The 17,872-nt window shown below is 40.3% G+C and overlaps 1 protein-coding gene across 1 annotated transcript in view; it reads right to left on the reverse strand.

The window, feature by feature from the left end:
* pitrm1 (pitrilysin metallopeptidase 1) overlaps positions 1–15,957 on the reverse strand; it is a 40,054-nt gene extending 24,097 nt beyond the window's left edge. The window contains exons 1-12 of the mRNA XM_052016619.1: positions 15,880–15,957; positions 14,806–14,908; positions 11,240–11,346; positions 10,515–10,666; positions 10,251–10,365; positions 10,053–10,149; positions 9,306–9,466; positions 7,626–7,752; positions 6,065–6,153; positions 2,274–2,402; positions 2,036–2,149; positions 653–749 (exon numbers count right to left, since the gene is read on the reverse strand). Of these exons, the coding sequence (XP_051872579.1) occupies positions 653–749; positions 2,036–2,149; positions 2,274–2,402; positions 6,065–6,153; positions 7,626–7,752; positions 9,306–9,466; positions 10,053–10,149; positions 10,251–10,365; positions 10,515–10,666; positions 11,240–11,346; positions 14,806–14,908; positions 15,880–15,932 (1,344 nt within the window). The 5' untranslated portion in view covers positions 15,933–15,957. The remainder of the gene's footprint in view (positions 1–652; positions 750–2,035; positions 2,150–2,273; positions 2,403–6,064; positions 6,154–7,625; positions 7,753–9,305; positions 9,467–10,052; positions 10,150–10,250; positions 10,366–10,514; positions 10,667–11,239; positions 11,347–14,805; positions 14,909–15,879) is intronic.
* Positions 15,958–17,872: the final 1,915 nt, after the last annotated feature.

Below are 17,872 nucleotides of genomic sequence, written 5' to 3' on the forward strand. Positions count from 1 at the left end.
GAGATTTGTGGCTGTAGTTTCCAATAGATTTAGATGAACTCAAAATATCTAGTGTGTTTTCATTTCTCAGTGAAGCTCCCAGTTGAGTAACAAAGCAACCAGCGAGTGAACCAGAATAAATGGGATGGCGTTGGTCCGATCCATCATGCCAGATGATTTTTGCCAAATGCAAATTTTGAAGTGATACTACCTACTCATCTGGGCCATTAGTGTATACTCAAATAAGTACATCTGAGCACTCCTCCTGTTCACATTCACGTGTGGTTTCACTTGTCTGCTTATTTCCTCCTGAATTCTGTTATCACATTATGAATGCATTTACTACATTTAACAGCTGTCATACAAACTCTGAAATTATAGCCAGTAAATCTAAAACTAGATTAATAATATACAGCAAAACATGTTGTCTCAATAATACACTATTCCCTCAGTGTGAAAACGTTATTTTTATAACTATAACACAAAAAAAAATCAAACTTTAAAAAGGATAACTTCAAACAGTTCACAATTGTGACATATGATAGTAATACCAATTACTATTAGACCATGCATTAACTACATTATAACACCCTCTTGTGGTACACTCATTCTACACAGTACACACTAGTGTGGCTAGTATGCCATCGTGTGGACAAGGTAAACAGCAACTTACTGATGCCAATGCAAGGCCAAAATTGGTGGTCTGGTGTTTCAACTGAATTTCAATCTTGTGAAGAAGTGCTTCTATTCTCTCTTCCTCAAATCCTTTCCTTTTAATTGAGAAAAAGATGCAACTTTAAACATGTAAGTAAACACTCAAGGAAATATTAATGGACATGGGGCATGCATAGGGTAGACAGCTTTTCCCCCATGGCAGAATCTAAAACTAGAGGACAGTTTATGGTGATGGGCAAGAGGGTTAGAGGGAATCTGAGGAAGTGAGTGAACATACAAATATCTAAATTAACATCTGAATTGCCAAAGCATAGAAGACCACAGACCAAGTGCTGGTAAATGGGATCAGAATAAATGGTCAGTATGAAGATAGACCATAAAGATATAGGAGCAGCAATCGGCCCATTGAGTCTGCTCCACCATTCAATCACGGCTAACTCTCTTTTCCCCAATCCCATTGTCCTGCTTTCTTCCCATAACCCCCTTACCAATCAAGCGGTACCAATCTCTGCCTTAAATACACCCAATGACTTGGCCTCCATGACCCTCTGTGGCAATAAATAGCCATAGATTCACCCCCATCTGGCTGAAGAAATTCCTCCTCAATTCAGTTTTGAAAGGACATCCCTTTATTCAGAGGCTTTGCCCCTCAGATCCCAGACTCTCTTATTGGAAACATCCTCTTAATGTCCACTCTATCCAGGCCTTTCTGATCCAGTAAGTTTCAACGAGATCCCCCCCTCAGCCTTCTGAACTCCATAGGGTACAGGCCCAGAGACATCAAACATTCCTCAAACATGGACTGAAAGGCCTGTCTCTGTGCTGAGGGACTACTATATTTCTGTTTGACAAATACATATCATAGAAATTGAGGTACAAAGACTATTGGGGGACTACAAGGCAATCAGTTTTTCCTCATTTACTCATCGTTAGGTCTAGAAATTTAGTTGTACCTGCTATTAATAACTTGGTGCAGGCAACAAACCTTGCATTTAAATTGAGCCATGGGCATGATTATTACAAAGGATGTAATAAACAGAGACTTTATGAAATGACACAGAACAGAGCCTATTGCAAGCATGTGTGATTTTCAAGTCGTTTCGCCAACACAATAGGTGACCTAACACCATATATCTATTTGTAATGTTTGACCCAGACAGGTGGTGTGCAGAGGAGCAGATGGATTAATACTTCATCCAGGAGCCTTCCCTCCAGTAAGGAAGTGACTGTCATCTCCACAGCACTTCCCACAGCATAGTGCACGCAGCACTGAAGGTGAGAAGGGAACATACTCAGCAGCATCACTCTGTGCAAAGCATACTTTCAACTCTATTAAACTGTAATTAAACTATTCATTATGTTTATAGAGCAGGTTACGCACTCAATTACTTCGTCAATTACTTTCTCGATGATCTGTTTCACAGTTTTAATGTCTTGTTCTGCGATGCCTTGCAGCCCAATACTAAAGCAAGCCTCTCTTGTGCTTCCATCATATCTGGAAAACCAAACATACTTTCCATAAGTGACTACAAAACTGGTTAAGTATTTCATAATCAAACTAATTACTAACAGTTTAAATACTGAATAAAGGAGAAAGAGTACAACAAAACTAAGCTTACCCAACAACAGGAGCAAAGTCTGTGCCAATCCTGGCATCAATCAACGCTTTGTAAAAGGGAGAATTGGGTCCAGAAACCAGCAAAGATGATACAAGACTTAGAATGAATGTTTCAAAAGTATCGGTGATGCTGTGGGAAGATATTTAAAAAAAACACATTTGGAATAAAAGTATTTTCCCCCTCATTCTTAAACCACATGAAGTTAATAAAAAAAAATATAGCTTTTTAATATAAAATGCTATATGGTGCTATTAAACCAATTACAGTAAAACTCCATTAATCTAGCACACCTGGGGCTTTGTTGCTGCCAGACCAGCAGATCTTCCAGACTACTGATATTCCAACACATTTTCAATTCACTACTTTATATACAGTATATACTATATATATATATATATATATATATATATATATATATATATAAAGTGTGTGTGTGTGTGTACGTGCACATATATTGTAACACAGTAGATTAACACCTCAATGTATAAAGCAGAAGCAAAATAGTGCAGATGGTGGAAATCTGAAATAAAAACAGAAAATACTGGAAATATTCAGCAAGTCCAGCAGCATCCACTAAGAGAGAAAGAGTTATAGTTTCAGGTTCTTTCATGAGAATTGGGGAAGATAGAGATAAAAATAATTAATGTTGTAGAGAAAGTGGAGAACAGCAGAATTAAGAAGGTCTATGACCCACAGGGGAGACCAAAAGAGATTGAATGAAACCAGTCACGTTCGTGCTGGCTGAAGGAGGATGGCAATGAATGAAACCTGAAATTAAAAATTGAGGGAGGTGGAAAAAGACTGAGAAAGATTGGGAATGGCTGAACATCTGAAACTGCTGAATTTGATGTATAGGAGTTGGGACATCATGTTATAACTGTACAAGTCATTGGTGAGACCACGCTTGAAGTATTGCGTGCGTTTCTGGTCTCCCAGCTATAGGAAGGATGTCATTAAGCCGGAAAAGATACAGAAAGGAGCCCAAGGATGTTACCAGGACTGGAGGGCTTGAGTTATAAGAGGCAGCTAGGACTCCACCACTCCCCCTCCCCCCCAAAGAGCATAGGAGGATGAGGGGTGACATTATAAAGGAATATAAAATCATAAGGTGGGCAGTCAAAATCCTTTTCCCTGGGTGGGATAGTCTAAAACTAGATAACATAGACTTAAGAGGAGAGGGGAAAGATGAAAGGGACCAGAAGGGAATGAATATGAATACATACACACACACACACACACAGTGGCATGCAAAAGTTTGGGCACCCATGGTCAAAATTTCTGTTACTGTGAATAGTTAAGTGAGTAGAAGATGAACTCATCTCCAAAAGTCATAAAGGTAAAGATGAAACATTCTTTTCAACATTTTAAGCAAGATTAGTGTATTATTTTTGTTTTGTACAATCTTAGAGTGAAAAAAAGGAGCACCACACAAAAGTTTAGGCACCCCAAGAGATCTGAGCTCTCATAACTTTTACCAAGGTCTCAGACCTTCATTAGCTGGTTAGGGCTATGGCTTGTTCACAGTCATCATTAGGAAAGGCCAGGTGATGCAAATTTCAAATCTTTATAAATACCCTGACCCCTGAAATCATGTCCCAACAATCAGCAGCCATGGGCTCATCTAAGCAGTTGCCTAGCACTCTGAAAATTAAAATAAATGATGCCCACAAAGCAAGAGAAGGCTATAAAAAGATAGCAAAGTGTTTTCATGTAGCCGTTTCCTCAGTTCGTAATGTAATTAAGAAATGGCAGCTAACAGGAACAGTGGAGGTCAAGTTGAGTCTGGAAGACCAAGAAAACTTTGAGAGAAGTGCTCGCAAGATTGCTAGAAAGGCAAATCAAAACCCCCGTTTGACTGCAAAAGACCTTCAGGAAGATTTAGCAGACTCTGGAGTGGTGGTGCACTGTTCTACTGTGCAGTGACACATGCACAAATATGACCTTCATGGAAGAGTCTTCAGAAGAAAACTTTTCCTGCGTCCTCACCACAAAATTCAGCGTCAGAAGTTTGTAAAGGAACATCTAAACAAGCCTGATGCATTTTGGAAACAAGTCCTGTGGACTGATGAAGTTAAAATAGAACTTTTTGGCCGCAATGAGCAAAGGTATGTTTGGAGAAAAAAGGGTGCAGAATTTCACGAAAAGAACACCTCTCCAACTGTTAAGCAAGGGGTTGGATCGATCATGCTTTGGGCTTGTGTTGTAGCCAGTAGCACGGTGAACATTTCACTGGTAGAGGGAAGAATGAATTCAATTAAATACTAGCAAATTTTGGAAGCAAATATCTCACCATCTGTAAAAATAGCTGAAGACGAAAAGAGGATGGCTTCTACAACAGGATAACGATCCTAAGCACACCTCAAAATCCACAATGGACTATCTCAAGAGGCACAAGCTGAAGGTTTTGCCATGGCCCTCACAGTACCCGACCTAAACATCATTGAAAATCTGTGGATAGACCTCAAAAGAGCAGTGCATGCAAGACGGCCCAAGAATCTCACAGAACTAGAAGCCTTTTGCAAGGAAGAATGGGCGAAAATCCCCCAAACAAGAATTTAAAGACTCTTAGCTGGCTACAGAAAGCGTTTACAAGCTGTGATACCTGCCAAAGGGGGTGTTACTAAGTACTGACTATGCAGGGTGCCCAAACTTTTGCTTTGGGCCCTTTTCCTTTTTCGTAATTTTGAAACTGTAAACGATGGAAATGAAAAAGTAATCTTGCTTAAAATATTAAAGAAATGTGTCATCTTTAGCTTTATGCCTTTTGGAAATCAGGTCATCTTTTACTCGATTAGCTATTCACAGTAACAGAAATTTTGACCAGGGGTGCCCAAACTTTTGCATGCCACTGTATATATTATAGACACTGTATATGAAGAGAAGGGTGGTGGGTATATGGAACAAGCTGCCAGAAGAAGCTATAGAATCAGATACAATTACAATGTTTAAAAGACATTTAAGCAGGTACATGGATAAAAAAGGTTTAGAGGCAAATGGGACTAGCTCAGATGGAGATCTTGGTCAGCATGGACAGGTTGGGCTGAAGGGCTTGGTGCAGAAGGTTGTGATGGACATAGTTGGGAGATGAACCTCCTGGGATAACAAAGATTTTCTGTTTTGCTGTTTTTACCTTGACAATTAATCTAACTAAGCACTTTGGCTAAATTTGGCTTTGACTAAATTTTGCACTGTCAGATACTGCCTTTTCAATGAGATGTTCAACAAAAGTCCCATCTCATTTCTTAGATGAACTTAAATTATCCTTTGACTCTACCAAGTAGTTCTCCTTGCATTCTGGCTAATACTTCTGTCGCGGAAGCTCAGAGATTAACTACTTATTTAAAAAGAAAGAATCTAATTTCCATTTATTGGCAAAAATGCAGATTCATTTTATTTTTGCATAAATTACTGAAAAAGTACTCATGCATTTGTTTAAAGGTGAAATTTTAAATAAGGTACTATAGATAATACAGATAACTAGCTTACTTAAAACATCGAATGCATTTACATTTTTAAAAAATTACATCGACTAATACATGAACAGCAGAATTAAATTTCATTTTCAATACTTTAAATAACACTGCTAAAAACATCTGAATTTATGAAAAGCATCTAAAAACTTGTGCAAAGTGATGAGGCGGAAAGACATTAAAACAAATGTGACCCAAAAGGAAACTATGCATCCAATTACATCTATAATTGGCTTATTTGAAATATAGCATGCTCATTAGTGCACACTTCAATTTCTTGTGTAGAAAGACAAGAATAGGAAAAGAATTCAATATACTCACTCGCCTAACAAGTAGCTCACACTGTATGTAGTTTGCTTAGCTGGATCAGGAGCCATCGAGTCTGACCCACAAGGAACATGGAACTCCCTCTGGAGGAAAAATAGTGCCACAGCAGAAACAATAAATAATGCATTACAATTTTTTGTACAATAAAAAAAGGGATACTTTGCATTTATATCAAATGAAAGTACCAAACAAGTTCTACCATTGATCCAATATTTTTCGTTCTTACACCACCTCCATTAGCATTAATTTCTTTACAAAAGTATAGCAAAGCCAGTTTAATCAGAAGCACAAGTAGATACAAACCATAATTTTGTTGTCATCATACCATAATGAAATGCAACTTTTAATTAAGCATTTCTGTAAGGTCACTCCAATATTCTCTGTATTTAAATATTAAGAGAGTTTCCATTGATGTGGATACATTTCAGGACATCTCAGAGGAGTTCAAAGCCAATTAAATACTTCAAGTATTTGCCAGCCCAGTAAGATGAACGAACAGGGATCAGCCAATTTGCACCAAAAGTAACAGAAAACAAAAGAGTTGACTTTATCAAGACAGAACATTTGGAAAATATTCTGTTTCTTGATAAAGAGGTCTACTCTTTTGTTGTCAAATAATACCATATTTTACTTGGCTCCACAACCCAATATCTCATTTGAAGTATTCTACTTCTAGTAGTCCTCCACTGAAATGTAACCCTGCTTTTTCCAGAAAGAAAGAGAAAGAAAACAGGTAACAATAGACCTGAACTCTGACAACACGAGGGGAAATTCTGGAATACATTATTATTAAGGAAGTGGTAACAGGACATTTAGAAAATTATAGGTTAAGAAAGGTCAACATGGATTCACGAAAGGGAAACCATGATTTACAAATCTATTTATTACGATTCATAACACCAGTTAATGTGGTGTATTTGAACTTTTCAGAAGGTTGTCAATAAACTGCAACACAACAAAGTTACTGGATTTGGGATTGGATATCAGTGATGTACAATATACAAGTATGTATTGAGGATCGAGATCAGAAAACCGTGGGAATAAACGGGTCTTTTTCTTGAAGAAAGGTCATCATAGTGAAGAGCCATGGAGATCGATGCCGTCCATAGTGTGTAGCAATAATCTGGATGAAGGAACTAAGAGCAAGATATCCAAGTACGCTAATGAAAAAAAGCTATATGCCTGCGTGGCTTGGGCAATCTATGAACAGGAAAAAATTAAGTTGACTGAGCCTATACTCCCTAGAGTTTAGAAGAATGAGAGGTATTTCATTGAAACATCCTTAAGCAGTTTGATCGGGTATACGCAAGGATAATACTTCCTTTGGCTGGAATGTACAGAATTGTAGTCTATTTCAAAATGAGGGGCCATCCATTCAGAATAATCTGCTATTAGCAATGGTCAAGTTACACCAGGATTATCAATCTTACTGTGTATAAACCAAAACTAACACTAATATGGATTACTTTTACAACTGTTAATTGTGCACTATTGTGTCACTGTTGTTTCACTGTTGATATTAGTCCAGAGCCAGAGAGATGGCATCTTTACTTACTGGTTCACTCCAGCGTGGCTGTTTGGGAACCGAGGTGCCAGGTTCAATCCTTTGGAATCTGCAAAGTGCCTCTTCCTGGATTTGCTTAAGGTGTTGTTCCAGGGAGAGGTCACCATAGGTAAAGAACCTAAAGGGATAAATTGTAGAAACAGAGCTGTTAGGCTTTTGAATCAAAGTACTGCTTAGATTTTAATTGATTTAACTTTTTTTGACAAGGGTCCCACATGTCGTTACAGTGAGTACAGGCAACTGCCACATTATAACAGCTCAGCTAAAGGAAATTCACCCTAGCAGAATTCACAAATAACTACCCAAAAATCTGATACCAGATAAAATTCACTTTCACCATTATCTGTGTGCCAATTCTGGAGTGCAGGAGGCTGTGAGGTGACCTTATAGAGGTTTATAAAATTAAGCATAGAAAGGGTAGATACAGTCTTTTTCCAAGTATAGGAGAGTCTAAAACAAGAGGACAGAGGTTTAGGAAGAGAGAGGAAATATTTAAAAGAGATCTAAAGGGCAAGCTTTTCTACATAGAGCGTTGTGAGTATAAGAAACAAGTAGCCAGAGGTGGTGGCAAGGCAAGTATAATCACAGCATTTAAAAAGCATTTGGACAGGTACACAGATAGGAAAGGAATAGAGGGACATGGGCGAAATGCAGGAAAATAGGATTAGCATAGGCAGCTCAGTCAGCATGGGCCAGGATAAAAGGCTTGCTTCCATGCTGTGCAACTCTATCACTTCTCAATTCTCCTGCCAGTTACCCTACACTAGGGAGAAATATACATCTGCCAACGTACCTACCAACTAGCACATCTTTGGGATGTAGGAAACAAAAAACAGAACTGGCGCAAATACCTAAGGTCAGATGCAACTCCACATCATCAGCACCTGAGCACAGGACTGAACCCTGATAACTGGACCTGTGAAACACCAACACTGACCACAGCACCACCATACCATTGATATTTTTTCTTTAAATCCCCTCTAGATTTCCATGATATGGATTGCATACCCCCTCACTTCTTCACAATGGACCTACAGCAAGTTAAACTTAGTTCTGCTTTGTAAATGGTAAAAAGATGAGTTTTATTCATGAAGCTCAAGCACCATCAATTGTGAAATAGCAAAAATGAAGTAACAGCACGCTTTGGTAGGTAAATATTTGCACTACTGTTCCTTTAAATTGAAAATGTACATAAATGTAAAAACTATCTAATTTGTACTTAGAACTATTTTCAAGCAATAAGCTGTGCTCATATCAATACAGCACAGCTATCCACTGTTCTTAATGACAAAATGTTGGCTTGACAACTTAACTTAGAATTCATTGATGGGTTTCAGTTCAACATCTCTAAAGAAAACAAATTGTTTATGGGCTAGAGCCACCTGAAAAAAAAACAAATACATGAATGGTGCAAAATGAATTGCTTCCTTGAATGAAAATATTAAATTGCCAAAAAGATAAAAAGTTTGATCTTAAACAGTAACGCAACCTAAAAATCCATAGATGACAGTGATGATAGGGAGGAGTTGAGGTCTTGAAGGGATGGTAATGATTTAAAAGTATTTCAACTGGATTAATCCTCAAACTAATAATTGGATGTCGTGCTATACAGAAATAACCCTTGGACTCCTCTTGGTATTCACAATATTTTTATATGGTGCTGTAGCATACCTTGCATTACTAGGATGGTAATGTGTGGCATGAAAGTGCTTTAATTCTTCCCATGTAAGCTTAGGTATTTGCAAAGGGTCACCTCCAGATATCACTGAGTAGGTATGATCAGGTAGGAGCTTGTTCTGTAGGTGCTGAGCATACAGATTCTCGTTGTTAGCCTGAAACAAAAATGCAGATGATGCAAATAGGAAAAAAAATGTCAACTGGCACTTTGCTAATAAACAAACTAAAAATCAACTACTCTTACATTGAGAAATCCAAACGTTCAAGAAGTGACAACTAAAAAGCAGTTTATGGTTGTATGGTCTCAGATGTAACTATGTTTAAATTAAAAAGCTGCTCAAGCATTCAAGAGTCCAATGATGTTCAATTATAAGAATCTGAACGTTACTCTACTTTACAAGGATTAATGTATACTTTAAAAAAAAGATCAATCCTAAAGGCTACTTGCACTCATACAAACACCGTAATAGCTTAAGCCATGGTTATTTTTTGACCTTGCTTAGCTAACCTGCTAAACTACCATTTACACCAGCCCAGTAAGCTCAGTTTTCATAATATAATAGATAGAACATCTGTAGGTTAACACAATCAAATCACTTAAATTGAATCCCTCTAAAACCATATGCAGATATGAAGCATCAGTTTAGCAAATACAGAGAACTTTTCTATAAAATCTTATTTTGCATTACAATACCACAAATGTGCAGTGTTCAAGTTAAATTACAATTTATGAAGACTTACAAATACACCTTTCATTTCATTGAATACAACTCCTTTAAAGACAAGTGGCGATGATGGATCACCAGGGGTTTCGTGTTCCAGCCTCCACCCTTCTTGCCTGAAGACAAATAAAGTCAAATACCACATATACAAAATATGTACAAAAATATACAAAGTATGTCTCAAGAATATCAGTGCATACTTAAATTTATACCTTACCAGAAGTCCAATTCTCTTAGGCAAGGAAAGAAGACAGCATCAAGGTAAACAGAGAGAAGATTCTGAAAATCTTTTGAATTTTGGGTGGAAAATGGATACATTGTGTAGTCACTTGCTACAAAAGATAGAGGGGGGAAAAAAATCAAATATACTTTTCTTTGATGCTGAGTTATTCATTCTATCAGTTCCACTCTCACAATTATCCAAAATCAAACTCGAACTTTTAAGATACATCAGCAATTAACACAATTAATCAATACTGACCTGTGAAGGCATTCATGAAAGTGGAGAGGGATCGGGTCAACATTTTGAAGAAGGGATCTCTAATTTGGTACTTTTCAGAGCCACAAAGTACGACATGCTCTAGAATGTGAGGAACACCTGTACTGTTGAGTGGCGTGGTACGAAATTGTACACTGAAATACAATATACACATTTCCTCAATGTCAGTTAATTGTAAAAGGAGTAACCTTAAAAAAAAAGACAAAATTAGGATTGTATGCTCTCAGTAGAAGCCTTCAATAATCTTTTTTGCCCATCTGCTATCACATTCCAGTGAGAACTGCATCAACCTAAAACTTCAGAGAATAACATGTTATTCAGTGATTTTTCTGCATCATAGATACATTTTTCAATGCTTCAAAGTAAATTATAATTATTTAAGGGCTTCACAAGAATGCCAGGCTGTTTCTACATTTATGGTTTCAAATACTAAACTCTCTGGCAATATATTTCCTGAACTGTAAATTCCTTCATTATTGCTAGGTTAAAATACTGAAACTCCCTTTGCAACAAAAGGGATCTTCATCAGAAGAACTGCAGTGGTTTGAAAAGTTAGCCCTCCACTTCTCAAGGGCAATAAATGCTGATCTCATCGACACTGCCTATATGCTGCAAATTGAATATAAAAAAATTGGAACACCAGAAAGATTATTAATAAGATAATGTACCAGATTATTTACATTAAGTATGCCATTACTATAAATTACCTGAACAGATTGTTTGGATCATCCCTTGCCACATGCAAATACTGAGCTCCTGTATCATCATGGCTAAGTTTAACTGCTGTCAGGAAAAGATCAGGAACTGCTGTTACCTGTGGAAAAGAAAGACCATTACAATAAAAACACAGCTCTGATTTTTACTGTGTTTTCACTCCTGGTGAGAAACAAAGCAAATCCTTGCCAAACTGCATGATTACTGTCACTCATACAACAAGTTAATCAAAATCTTAACAAGATCTATAAGCCTAGTTTTGATGCATGGTTTTGACCCGAAACATTGACAATTCCCTCCCCCTGCAAGGCCCCCCCCAAAGACCCACTGAATTCCTCCAGCAGATTGTTTGTTGCTCCAGATTCCAATATCTGCAGTCTCTTGTGTATCTATAAGCCTAATATTCTAATATCAAATGGATACCCAAGAAACAATTTCTATGACACACTGATTATTCTGTTTTGTTGATGAACAATTACCCTTTTCATATAATGCTGCTTTCTAATGTTAATCTGCTATTTAACTTACTAATTTGCAAACTTTTTTTTGAATATTTAGCTGTATGATTTCCTTTCATCGGTCTCATACTGGGGAGGAATGCTACAAATATAATGTGCAAATGGAAGATAAACTAGAACAGACTCTTAGAGCAGTTCTTCCCCACGAGGAATTTCTGGAAATGTGGAACTCAAAGTGAAGCAGTGGGTCATGTGACCATGCTGGTGCTTTGGAAGTGCTATCCAAATAGTCCCATTCCATTGCCTTTTCTCTATATCCCTGAAATTTTCTCCCTTCAAATATATATATGTTCAATTTCTTTATAGCAGTGATTGAATCTACTTCCACCAACCTTTCATGCAGTACTTTCAGGTCTTATAATTCACTGAATAAAACAAATCTCATTGTATCACTGGATCTTTTGAAATTCCAACTTTGTTTCCAGGACAAATTCATTCAAATTACTTTCCCATTAATTCCACACAATTTGCTTTAAAGCCTCCCAACGTCAGGACTGTGTGGAAAAGGCAGTGGAATCAGATGAAATGGATCACTCTTCTATGGGACCAGAATAGGTTTATGGTCAAATAGCCTATTTCTTCACTTTAAATTCCATAGTTCTAGAAATTCTTAATGGGGTGGAGCTTCTTTGAGTACGAGTGGGTTCTAGTTTATCAGTTACTTCAACTCATCCAGGCCTTAGCATGTACCCGAACCAAATGAACAGAGTCTCTTATATAAGGATACTACTTCAAGAAAATTGTACGGTCCCTTAATACTGAAGTGATACAGCAGGCTAAGTTATGACCTCAAATCCTGGCAAGGAATTTGAACTCACATCTCTCCTATTAGGTGCTACAATGTGTTATGGAGGGAAATGATGAGCATATTATATTAATATTCCTTTACAATTTATGTTTTCCTTAGTTGAACATTAAACATAGTTATGTGCCATTCTGAATTTTAAACATTCATATTCTGAAGAGAGGGCCATCACACAACTCCTCAGTCAATCAAGGATCTGATTCAATTTATCAGGCTGACTTCGTTACTGAAATAGAGGGAATGCTGCATTGGCAGGGGTGCTATCAATTAGTTGCAAAATTCTAAAGCAGAAAAACTGATGAAGTTCCTCAAGCAGTTTGTTTTTTTGATCCAGATTACAGCATCTGCAGTATCTAGTGCCTGCAAAATTATAAACCCTGCCCATGTAAACAGGGCTAACTGATCCCATTGCACTTTTGCAAAGGCTGCACCATAAGTTGCTGAACAAACTACAGAACATTTCACCAATATCAATGTAACTACCCATTTGCCCCAATTCTGACTGATGGACTTTGTTCCATACAAATTGGCCGCCAGGTTTGTGTTTACAAAAGTAACTTTGCAGTTCAAAGTATTTCACTGACCAAAATATTTGTTATTCCTAGATTCAGAAAAACTTAAATGCTAGTGTGTTCCAATTAAGTACAATAGTATTTTATGAATTTTCTAGTCTCCAGACTAATTCAGCTGTTAAAATTATACCATCATCCTTTCAAAGAACATAGAATGCTACAGCACAGTACAGGCCCTTCGGCCCACAATGTTGTGCCGACATTTTATCCTGCCCCAAGATCTATCTAACCCTTCCCTCCAACATAGCCCCCCCATTTCTCTATCATTCATGTGTCTATCTAAGAGTCTCTTAAATGTCCCTAATGTATCTGCCCCCACGACCTCTGCAGGCAGTGCGTTCCATGCACCCACCACTCTGTGTAAAAAAACTTACCCCTGACATCCCCCTTATACCTTCCTCCAATCACCCTAAAATTATGTCCCCTCATGTAAGCTATTGTCACCCTAGGAAAAAGTCTCTGACTGTCCACTCGATCTATGCCTCTTATCTTGTACACCTCTATCAAGTCACATCTCATTCTCCTTCTCTCCAAAGACAAAAGCCCTAGCTCGCTCAACCTATCCTCATAAGACATGCTCTCCAATCCAAGCAACATCCTGGTAAATCTCCTCTGCACCCCCTCTAAAGCTTCCACATTCTTCCTATAACGAAGTGACCAGAACTGAACACAATATTCCGTTTGGTCCAACCAGAGTTCTATGGCAGGCACAGTAGTGTAGCGGTCAGCATAATGCTTTAGAGTGCCAGCGACCCGGGTTCAATTCCGGCCACTGTCTGTAAGAAATTTGCACGTTCTCCCTGTGTCTACGTGGGTTTCCTCCGGGTGCTCCGGTTTCCTCCCACATTCCAAAGACGTACAGGTTAGGAAATTGTGGGCATGCCATGTTGGCGCCGGAAGCAAGGCGACACTTGCGGGCTGTCCCCAGAACACTATGCAGAAGATGCATTTCACTGTGTGTTTCGATTTACATGTGACTAATAAAGATATCTTATCACATCGCGGCTCTTGAACTAAATACCCCAACACCATACTCCTTAACAACCCTATTGACCTGTGCAGCAACCTTGAGGGATCTATGGACGTGGACCCCAAGATCCCTCTGTTCCTCCACACTGCTAAGAGTCCTGCCATTAACCTTGTATTCTGCCTTCAAATTCGATCTCCCAAAGTGTATCACTTCACACTTTACCGGGTTGAACTCCATCTGCCAATTCTCAGCCCCACTCTGCATTCTGTCAATATCCTGTTGTAAAGTACAGCAACCTCCTACACTTTTACGTGCGACACGGTAGCGTAGCGGTTAGCGCGACGCTATTACAGCGCCAGCAATCGGGGTTTGATTCCGATCGCTGTCTGTAAGGAGTTTGTACATTCTCCCTTGTCTGCATGGGTTTCCTCCGGGTGCTCCGGTTTCCTCCCACATTCTAAAAAAAGACATAGGGGTAGGTTAATTTGGGTTTAAAATGGGCGGCGCAGACTCGTTGGGCCAGAAAGGCCTGTTACCACACTGTAAATAAAACTTTTAAAAATTTTTAAAAATTTAAAATTTATCCACAACTCCACCAACCTTTATATCATCAGCAAACTTACTAACCCACCCTTCCACATCCTCATCCAAGTCATTTATAAAAATTACAAGAGTAAATAAATTAGCAAATTACCTGATTTATAGTGAACCCATGAATTTTCTCCCCAACGGTATAATGGGTGGCTTTCTCTCTTGCAGAGCTGCTGTTCCATCGCCATGAATGATACCTCACAGGTCTGTTGGGATGACAGTGAATATTTTCAAACTGTGCAAGGGCATAAAAGTTGTTTGACAGCACGTTTTGCAAAAAAATGCTGCACCAAACTTTAGGCACTTTTCTGAGTTAACACCCAGAGTTAGATCACTTCCTTTGAAAAGTGAGATTAGAGTGCAGTGCATGTCCTGGTGTAGTAGACAACTGTAGGAAGGGCTGGTTTAATTTATTTGACCAGCATTCACACACTACTGTGAAGCTGTTTGGGAGTGTAGCATACAAGTTACTCAGCATATAATAACAAAGCCTCTGCCCCGATTTGATCAACTGCTGGGTTGATCTATCCTTAAGAGGCCACAGTGCAACTGAGATAGTAAACCTGTATTCCCAGGATCAGACTTTACCCATGGACCAAGCATGGTCCATTCCACAAACATAGAACAGTATGGGCCCTTCAGCCCACGACGTTGTGCCAACCTATATAAACCTTATCCACATTCAATCTATCCCCCCTCTACTTCACCTCCCACAACCCTTTATTTTTTCCTCTACGTGCCTATCTAAGAGGTCATTAAATGACCCTATCGAATCAGCCCCAATGTTCTCTGTTCGTTGCTCCAGATTACATCATCCGCAGTCTCTTGCCTCCACGGTCCATTCCACACCTCTTGAGGTCAGGGCACATGATCGCCAGCCCGGGGCTGTATTCTAGGGATGAAGCTGAAGCAGACTGAGCGTCTCCCCAACCCACCGACCAACCTCAGGCCAATGTCTACCTCTGGGATCAGGGTGCATCTGCGGCTGACAATAACCGCAGACACGAACCCAGAACACACATCAAAGCTCCGCGCCCACAGCGCCGGTATCCCGGGCTGTCCCCGAGCCCCACTGCTGGGGAGCCCCCGAACCCGTCCCTGCCGCCGGCCGCACGGTGCCTCGCACCACAACCCGGCGGGCGGGGCTTCACAGCCACGGCCCGCCCGGCTCTCTCACCCGCCGCTCCGCAGCCGCTGCAGCAGAGCCCACACCGAGACCAGCCGCGCCATCACCCCGCTCCCCACGCCGCAACTCACCCTCACCAGCAACCCACACCCTCATTGGTTGCCCCCCCCGCCAACGAAAGACGTGAACGTCGATTGGCCGCCCACCGACCGGCCCGCCTCCCTTCTATGTCACAATCGGTCGCAGGAGAGGGGCGGGGCGGACAGGGAACAGGCGGCGTTGTGTGTGTGTGTGTGTGTGTGTGTGTGTGTGTTATTACGCATGCGCGCTGCAACCAGCGCCCGGGGCTGCCACTCGCCGGTCTTGCGCCCCGCTGCGCGCTTACCGGGAGAGTTGCTGCGCATGCGTATTGTCCCAGAACTGGACGGTGTTGGTACGCATGCGCCTTTTTGTGTCCTGAAGCCGAGTGCCCGTGTCTGTAAACGTTGCAGGGGCAGCTGATTTGTTTTTACAGCTAGAACATTTTTTCTTTCATTAATATAAGGTTTGCAGCTTGATCATCAGTATCTCTTGTACCAACGTTATCTGGAATGATAGGCTGCCAAATTTGGATTGCTGTAAAAATACTAAAGCACTTAGAAAATAACCAACATTAGAAAATAGAAGCAGGAACAGTCTATTTGGCCCCATGAGGGTGTGCCACCATTCAATATGAGCATGGCTGATCTATTCTACAGCACACCCCTCCTGTGCTTGTTCCATAATCAAAGCCCCCACCCACCCGGGTCATTCTCTCATCTTCCATCGGGTAGAAGATACAGGAGCATGAGGGCACGTACCACCAGACTTAAGGACAGCTTCTATCCCACTGTGATAAGACTATTGAACGGTTCCCTTATACGATGAGATGGACTCTGACCTCAGGATCTACCTTGTTGTGACCTTACACCTGATTGCACTGCACTTTCTCTGTAGCTGTGACACTTTACTCTGTACTGTTATTGTTTTTACCTGTACTACATCAATGCACTCTGTACTAACTCAATGTAACTGCACTGTGTAATGAATTGACCTGTACGATCGGTATGTAAGACAAGGTTTTCACTGTACCTCAGTATGAGTGACAATAATAAACCAATACCAATACCCCATAGCCCTAAATTTCCTGAGAGCGGTTAGTGTAACACTATTACAGCGCCAGCGATCGGGGTTCAATTCCCCCTGCTGTCTGTAAGGAGTTTGTATGTTCTCCCTGTGACTGAGTGGATTCCCTCTGGGTGCTCTGGTTTCCTCCCACATTCCAAAGACGTAGGGGTTAGTAGGTTAACACGGGTGTAATTGGGCGGCACGGGCTTGTTGGGCTGGCAGGGCCTGTTACCGTGCTGTATAAGTAAAGTTTAAAGTTTTTAAGAAAGTTTTAACTCAGATGTGGCAGTTCTGTCTCAGGCCTACTCCCCAGACCTAGAATATCTGGTGATTAAGTGTCATCCGTTCTGTCTGCCGAAGGAGTTGTCTGCTGTCATCCTGGTAGCGGTGTACATTCCACCCCTGGCAAACGTCAAGCTGGGACTGAAGGAACTGAGCACCATGATCAGCAGTCACGAGACAGCGCACCCTGATGCCTACCCTATCATTTCGGGGGACTTCAACCAGGCTAGCTCGAAGAAGTCTCTGACCAACCCACCACAAACACATCACCTTGCAGAACCAGAGGAACAAATACATTTGATCACTGTTATACCACCATCAAGAGCGCCTACCATACCATCCCACACCCCCATTTTAGCAAACCCAATCACCTGGCTGTATTCCTACTCCCAACATACAGGCAGAGACTGAGGACCGCAGCACCAGTGGTGAGGACTGCGAAGGTATGGTCAAGGGAGGCAGAGGAGCATTCACAGGATTGCTTTGAATCCGTTGACAGGATCATATTCAGGGATTCATCTTTGGGTCTGAATGAATATGCCACAACTGTCACTGACTTCATCAAAACCTGTGTGGATGAGTGTGGACCTTCGAGAACATACCGAGTTTTCCCAAA

Source organism: Pristis pectinata, chromosome 5 (assembly GCF_009764475.1).
Source record: "Pristis pectinata isolate sPriPec2 chromosome 5, sPriPec2.1.pri, whole genome shotgun sequence".
Taxonomy (NCBI): domain Eukaryota; kingdom Metazoa; phylum Chordata; class Chondrichthyes; order Rhinopristiformes; family Pristidae; genus Pristis; species Pristis pectinata.